Genomic DNA, 7755 nt, shown 5'->3' with positions numbered 1-7755 from the left:
TGGCTGCACATCACTTCCTGGTCTTGCCTTTCCCTGTCTCACCTTTCCCTGTCTCAGTCCCTGATTCTCCTTGCGTCGTCTCCCTCGTCTCCCCCAGTTTCCAGGTTCGCGTCTGCCAGCAGCTTCCCTCGCCTTCCATCTATAACAAACAAAGCCACACATACGGTTCAGTGTCTGCGCTCTTCTATCGGCCTCGTTTCCACATACCCCACAGATACGTTTCCTCCCAGGAGTCAACACCTGCACATAGGATTCAACTCCTATACTCCGGACTCGTATTCCCTATATCCTTGGATCTGCGTCCCCATTTCCGTTTGGACTCGCTCGCAATTTCGGCCTCGTTCCCATATGCCCCACGGATACACTTCCTCGTACCCAGGATTCCCATCATCAACCCGGACTTGCATCTCTATACCCTCGGGTCTGCGTTGCCGCCTCGGTCCCCATCGTTAATCGAGGACGGTAGCCGTCAGTCGACGACGACTACTCTCCTTGATCATGGAGGCCTACCCCTCATCGACGTGCTTACCCCGACACCTCCGCTTGTCTGTCTGGATGCATCGCTGGCTTCACTTCACCTCTTGGTCCTGCCTTTTCCCTGTCTCCGTCCCTGAGTTTCTTTCCTGAGTCGTCCCCCCCAGTTCCCAGGTTCGCGTCCGTGACGGTCTGCCAGTGACTTTCCTCGTCTTCTACCATAACAAACAAAGCCATACATCCGGTTCGGTGTCTACGTTCTTTGATCGGCCGCATTCCCACATACCCCACGGATACGTTTCCTCCCAGGATTCAAATCCTATACTCCGGACTCGTACATTAATACCCCTGGATCATCTGCTTGGACTCGCTTGCCTATGCGTATTCGGCCGCGTTCCCCACATCCGCCATGGATACATCTCCTCATACCCAGGATTCGCTTCCTCTACCCAGGATTCACTTCCTTTATCAAGGATTCACTTCCTTCACGCAGGATTCATTTCCTTTATCCAGGATTCATTTCCTTTAACTCAGGATTCACTTCCTCATACCCCGCACATGTGTCCCTGTACCCTCAGATGTGCGTTGCCACTTCCGTTCGGAGTCGTTCGCAAATTCGTCCGCATCTCCATATACCCCATGCCAGATACATCTCCTCATACCCAGGATTCACGACCTTATTCTCCGGACTTGTATCCCTATCCCCTGGTATCTGCGTCGCCGCTTCCGTTTAGACTCGCTCGGTACAAATATACCCCATCCAGCCCCATATTGACGATGCTGGCAAATAGGCATATACATAAACATATACACCACACGAGACCCATGTTCTCGTTATATAGCAATAAATTCCACGAGTTCGTTATACCCAAACACCTTTGTGTCCCATACACCACCATCACGCTGCTCTTCGGCCTACAGCCATCTTCATGACTGGGGCTGGGACAACACGTTCGGTACAGCTTCGTAGCCGAGAACGCGCGTTTCGCAAGGGGCCCTTATCACGCCAGGCAGAGGCTCAAGCGGACGGTAGCCATGGTCCTCTGGACATCAGTGAGCTGTCAGCGAAGCTAGCGAAACGCGCCTGCATTCCTGACAACGGCGATGGAAAGCATCTCTACGATGCGTCTCCGGTTGCCCATGTAGGCAGCCACGCTTTTGTGGGACTACCGCTCCGTACGTTGCATATGCACGCCTGAGCCTCTCCGCCGCTTGATGGACTGATATGCAGGCCGCAACGCCGAGTATCCGAGCCCCGCGCGATGTCGTGAAGGACCGTTTCCCATACTTTATGAAGCCGTGAGTTCCATCATCTGCTTGATATGTGCAGTAGTTCGCCAGACGCGTACAGTGCGACGAATCCTGGTCCCAAACATAGCTCAGAGCAAGGTACGAGACGAAGGGATCCTCCAGGCCAGCAGTGATCACGAGACGCGGCGTTGTCGGGACCAAACAGTCGATGACGCGAGTTGGCAGGCTCGTCCTGCTCGGCTTCATGCAGGTAGCGTGGTTGGCGATACAGTCGTTGATGCGTTCCAAGGCGAGAGTCCACCTGGAGCGTCGGCGCTTGACAGACGATCTCGTCCGCCGCGGGGTCGTCTGGACTCTGCAGAGGGTTGTTCAAGTTTACGAGTCAGACGGGGCGATAGAGCCATACGATCGCAGTACGCCCGAGTCCTGACTCACCTACGGGCGTATACATGCAATACATCATGTACCTGTCCGGGTTCCCAGCGACGCGAGCATGAACGAGCAGGTACTGAGTGTCCGCTGGCTCGTCGACAGCGTTGAAGCGATCCTGGTCCATCTGGAAGTCTACCTCGGCTTCAGGCCCGTCGGCCGCTCCCAGATCGACAAGCAGGCGACACAACTGACATCCAGCGTTCTGTCCAGTCAACATGCGAAATCGCGTCGTCTTGTACACAACTGCACCCTTGTCGTGCATCAACCTTCTCCAGGAGAGGGGAGCTAGGGGCCCCGTTGCGCAGGCGCTGCAGACGGTCGCTTGGTTAGGGTGTCGAAACAGACGATGGGACCAAGGTAGGATGGTAAGCCAGAGATCGTGTAGAGACGACATCGTCCACTCAAAGAGTGAGACGCGCATACAGTGAGTGCTTGAGTACTGCCGACATTGCCGCTCGCAGATCATGGCCGTGTTGGTGCTGCAGCTGGTTGTCGAGCGGTGACAGTTCGTGCTAACAAACATGAGCAGAGCGCCCGACCGTTCCTTATGCTACTTGGGCAAACCGCGAAGAACGCAGCGAGAGCATAGCATGCAGAAACAATCATATTCGGGCGTTGGTTCATACATACGGAACAAGAAGCCTAGACAATAGACAGAATCCTAGAACTTATCGTATACGAATCAAACCATCCATGGGGAACTAACACCACGTAACCATCAACACCAGACAACTTCATCACGTACACGATCTACAACCCGCACACACCTCACGAAGACAACGTACCAAACAAGAGTCACAGACGAACAATCCACACCACGGTTCCTCCTCTCGCCCGCCGCCATCCTGCCGCCCCGAGGCGATCGTCCCCCGACTGCCCGTCCACACCACCATCTGCCTGTCGGCAGCTACCGACACAACTAGCTCCCAGAGACCGCATATCGTGAATGTGCTGCGCATAGGAGGGATGTCGAGGGGAAGATGGAAGCATAAGGGGCGACAGCAACGTCGCTGATAGTACAGCTGCCCGTTTTGGCCGAAGCAGCGTTCGACGGCGGCGGTCGACCAGGTAGGTGGAGTCTAGAGTAATAGTGGTACAGTGATGCGTGCGTTGGAAGTGTACAGATGCGGGTGAAGATAGAGATGATGCAGCAGTGTACAGATGGAAGCGGACGAGGCAGTGCGATACGAGATTCTTGCGACGATGCTTGACGACGAACCGGAGAGGCATGCGATGGATGGACGGTACGAACACAGTGGAACCGAGGGAACCAGGCGCGACGCGAGGGAGTCCAAGAAATCGGAAGAATGGAACAGGAACAACGGGATTCACATTTCTATGCTGTCGATATATGAGACAAATGGACATGGCAAGCAACGAGCGTCGGAAGGGAGGGTGTGGGTAACCGCCGCGGGCAAACCAAAGGTACGCACGCGAACCTCCAGATTGTGTACGGCGGAGACAAGGGAAACGGAGGCTCCAGGAGTCGCCAGAGTATGTACAGTCGCCCATCACCTAGCGGAGGCACGAGCGATGGCAATATCCCGGGGACAAGAGGGGTAGTAATACTTGAGGAGGAGTGGCTGGGTATGTGTGGCAAGTATTGAAACAAGACGAAGCTGCAACCAAGTCAATGATCGTCCGCAAGCCAGAGAAAGAAAGAAATCACTCACAAGCAAAGCCAATCACGTTCACCAACATCCATGTATCGACCATGCCCCATGAAGCGACATAGACGTGGAATGACGATGGAACGGGATGGAGCTGGCGGGAGATAGACAATATGGCAGTAACTGTACGGTAGGGAATTGGCTAGCCGCAATCGCGAAGACGCCGCGAGAGACATTAGCCGAGGATACTAGTGCACAATTTGCAAGCGCAGAAGATTGGCGGCAATGAGGATGAGGGGGTAATATTGATACACTATGCGGCAACATGCCAAAAAATTGAAGTGACGATGCAGAAAGAATCGTGCTGGAAGGACGGCGGAAAGAAAAGAAAGGCGTGCCAACATCGTAAACGAGACAAGGGGGAACGGGATGCGAGACAAATGGGACATATCGCTGACGCCAGGAAATAACAAGGACGCCACGCTACAGTACGATAGGAGGAAAGGTAATAAACACAACCAAAGTCCCAGAACCCAAGACACATGAAGGGAACGATTTGCCAGCCAAGAGAAGGGAAGACGGATACTAGCCCCTGGGCAAAGCCACTGAAAATCGTCCCGACAATGCGGACCCGGGGGGAGATGTATAAATATACGCGAGATCGGCCCTCCAGCCGACCATATAGTCGAGGTTTTTGACGCAATATTGATGTTCTTCTTTCATCTTCTCTGACTCGTCTATATGTCTGTTGTACAACGCCGGGCAGCCTGAAAGTGTGGGGCGGCCGACCGGGTAGAGCAGATTGGCGGAGGAGGGAAGGGGACGAGATGCGATGCGATGCGATGGAAATGCGAGAGCAGGCAACGGGAGCCGAGATGTAATGTCACAAGTTAAGGGTCGACGAAGCCATGAGTCGAGTAGGGGTGAAATATACACTGGAAGGAAGAGAATGGGCAGTAGCCTTGATCCGCGACGTAGTCGAGGACCAAAGGAACCTGTGCGACGACGGTGGGGTATGAATGCCAGCGTCGCCAGCTGACCCAGCAATAGGCGGGGTATCTATGATGTGGGGGTGAAAGCGCGCAGTTGTCCTAGTCGACGGAGCCGATGACCGTGGTAGATGCCGGAGGTGTAGTGGGAAATCGATGAGTGAAGAGCCCGAAAAAATCGGAAGCCAGAGGGTCGCTGATGCTGATGCGTAGATAATACGAAGGCAACGTCGAAGGAATAATGATACCAAGAAATAATGTTACGTCGGCCAGCGCTCGGCGCCAAAACGATGTCGTACGCGGCGACGGCGGCGGATAGGATGGGCGAGATAGGAGAGTAGTGTGGGGGACAGGAAGACATTAAGCGGTCGACGCTGGGGCTTCAAGGTGGCGGAGTATTCGAGGTCAGCGACGGTAACACAGCGTCTAAGGGGACCAATTGGTCCGGGCTGCAAGTTAACCATCAGCACGGACGTTCCCGACAACCAGCGAACCACCACCCACCTCTACACTTGACGAATTCTATGAGCTATGATACAATTACACCATTAGAACGAGGGCGCGGGGAGATCGTCCGGACTTGGCGAATTTTGGAAGACCGAGCCTGCAAAATAACCGGTCGCGGAAGGAGCGGATGATGAGATCGTATGATCCGAGGAAGAAGCCCCGAAGGACGACGGCGTGCCAGTCGGAACGGTGAAACAACGCTGGCGGGGGATGGACACCGGGGATCGAATCTTCTGCCGTATGGACTCGAAGAGGTCAGAGACGGAGGACGAGGGGGATTCCTCATCCGTCGACATCGCGAATACCCCTTCGCTGGGAACCCGGCGATGGTTGCGTCGGCGCTGCGCAGGTGTAGGGGTCGAGCACGGGCTTTGTCCTGAGAAGGGGAAGCCTGACGTCGACGCCATCGGGGCGGTGCGGGGAGCGTCGTCTACACCGTACTTCTCCTGCAGCCACGTTCCCTTCGCCCTATGAGGAACTGTAGAAACCTCCCGAATGGGGGTCGTGGGGGGAGAGACGTCGCTGTCATCCCCAAAGTCAGACGAGTCATCGCATATGGGGAAGCTGTCCCAGCGAAGCGAGGTCATATCAGCGCTGGCTTGGCGTGGCGGGAGAGAAGTGGGGAAAGCCGACTGCAAGGGGGCAATCGTCTCGCCCTGAGCACGACCCTTGCGGCGGGATGGGAGCCTCGGAGTAGGGGAGTCCAAAAGCTGTGCGCTGGCTTGGCGACGGCGGGCAAGCTTGCCGGATGGCTGCGAACTCAGCTTGGGGGGCGAGCGGAAAGCCTTGCCGTCGGCCTTGCCATCCTGAGCGGAAGCATTGGCGTCGTCGGTGAACGGGTCCGTCGAGGTCTTGTCCTCAGGCTTGACTGAAGAGACCCGGACTCGAGAGGCGGGGGCCGCCTTCGAAGGCGAGGGTATCCTAGGGGAAGGGGAGGGTTGATGGGCGTGTCGCCGCGCGACGACATTGGAGGGAGAGACAGAGTTATCCCTGCTCAACGTGGAATTTTTGCGGTGAGTCAATGAGCGCTAAACAAGGGCTCAAGAAGAGGCTAACCTGCCACCAGCATCCTTGGGCTGCTTGTGCTGCTTCCGTCCTCGAGGGGGCTTGTCGTTCGTCGTAGAAGGCTGCTCCGCCTTAGCAGGAGAGGGGTTAAGGGCCTTCGGCCTCTCAACGGGGGCAGCTTGTGTCTGCGTAGGCTGCAGCGACCGTTGTTGCGGCTTACTCTTAGGGGAAGCACGGGGAGCCCGAGGCTGCGCCTGCGCGAGCTGTGGCCTAGGAGCAGAGTGTGATGGTGGCTTGGAGATGTTGAGGACACCGGGTGTGTGCGACGGCCGAACGACGACGGGCGCCGAGGGGTGCCGTGCGTGGGTTGGACGGAAGATTGGCGAGGAAAACATTGACGGGGGCTTCTGTACAGCAATCATTGAGGCAGGATGGGGGCGATATGGTTAAGAAAGGGGGGAATCAGCGGCGGGGCTGAGGAGCGCGGCGACGGAGGAGACAATGGAAAGCGAGGCGTCGAGTGAAGGGGGGGTGGTTGGTATATGCGTTGCACCGGCCTCCATTCTCTTTTCATTCGCCCCCCACCCACCTACACACTTCAAACTCCGCTCCATAACGTCCCACTGCGGCTATCGGTCAGATTCGGAGATCTACCCCGTTCCAGCCAGCGGGTCTCCAGTGTGACCTTGTTTGGTTAACTGTAACGCTGTCCACATCCGGCCCAAGCGTTACACTCACCGCATCGGGGGCCACACAGACAGTAGCCTCCTTTTTGCTCATGGATTGCTTTAGTGTGGATTTCAGTATCACCGGTTCTAGCAGAGATTTATTGGTATTGCTGACCAGGGGAGCCGTAACCGTACATACGAGACGCAAGTGGTAGACCACCGTGACACAATGTGACATAGGTGGATAAGGATGACTAAGCCAGGCAGCTCCAGCCTCGCCAGAACAGACGTCGCTTTGTCGGATTTATTTTTTTGATGGGCGGCAGGGAGGATTGGCTCCGTCTCCATCAGTCCGTTCTACTTTCGCCACGTTGGTATCCTCCGCGAGGGACACGAGGTCTCCGCCCTGCCCTTCCAGAACGGACTGCTTTCTCACCGCTGCCATCACTCCAGCCCCACCCTCCGCCAGCGGACACCCTCAATTTGATACATACGTACACCCCCGTTCCGTGCTTCTCACAGGTTGGAACGCACAGCCAACGCGCGACACACATACGTAGGCCCTTCTGCTGGGCACGCACCGAGCGGTTGTAGACGCCAAGTCGTCCTGGTTCAGTAGACGTGGTGCCAGCTCGACAGCCCCTTCCCTTTCCGTCGAATTGGGCCATCGCTCCTCGCCTCTCGGCCCCCCCGTGTGTCAGATAACGGATGTGCACAACGAACACGTCGTCCGCACTACGAACTAGTAGCCTCTTCAGGTGATCATCTCATATGTTGCATACACCCGTGCAGGCGCCCGATGCGACCCGAATCAATTTG

General features: G+C 56.1%; 1 protein-coding gene across 1 annotated transcript; it reads right to left on the bottom strand.

The window, feature by feature from the left end:
* Positions 1-2745: 2745 nt before the first annotated feature.
* Positions 2746-6787, bottom strand: DICSQDRAFT_156146 (uncharacterized protein). The gene is made up of 4 exons (XM_007367474.1): positions 6320-6787; positions 5261-6253; positions 3831-5205; positions 2746-3776 (listed from the first exon to the last, which is right to left on the bottom strand). The coding sequence occupies exons 1-2, from the start codon at positions 6688-6690 to the stop codon at positions 5305-5307; spliced, it is 1320 nt and encodes a 439-aa protein (XP_007367536.1). The 5' UTR covers positions 6691-6787; the 3' UTR covers positions 2746-3776; positions 3831-5205; positions 5261-5304.
* Positions 6788-7755: the final 968 nt, after the last annotated feature.

This window comes from Dichomitus squalens (assembly GCF_000275845.1).
Source record: "Dichomitus squalens LYAD-421 SS1 unplaced genomic scaffold DICSQscaffold_25, whole genome shotgun sequence".
NCBI classification, from domain to species: domain Eukaryota; kingdom Fungi; phylum Basidiomycota; class Agaricomycetes; order Polyporales; family Polyporaceae; genus Dichomitus; species Dichomitus squalens.
This window is presented reverse-complemented; position numbering and strand designations above follow the sequence as displayed.

What these genes read in the sequence shown, in the direction of transcription:
- DICSQDRAFT_156146 (XM_007367474.1), bottom strand. Translation starts at nt 6,690, where the DNA reads ATGATTGCTGTACAGAAGCCCCCGTCAATGTTTTCCTCGCCAATCTTC. An exon ending in CCCAAGGATGCTGGTGGCAG is followed by an intron (nt 6,254 to 6,319) that starts GTTAGCCTCTTC and finishes CACGTTGAGCAG; the next exon opens with GGATAACTCTGTCTCTCCCT.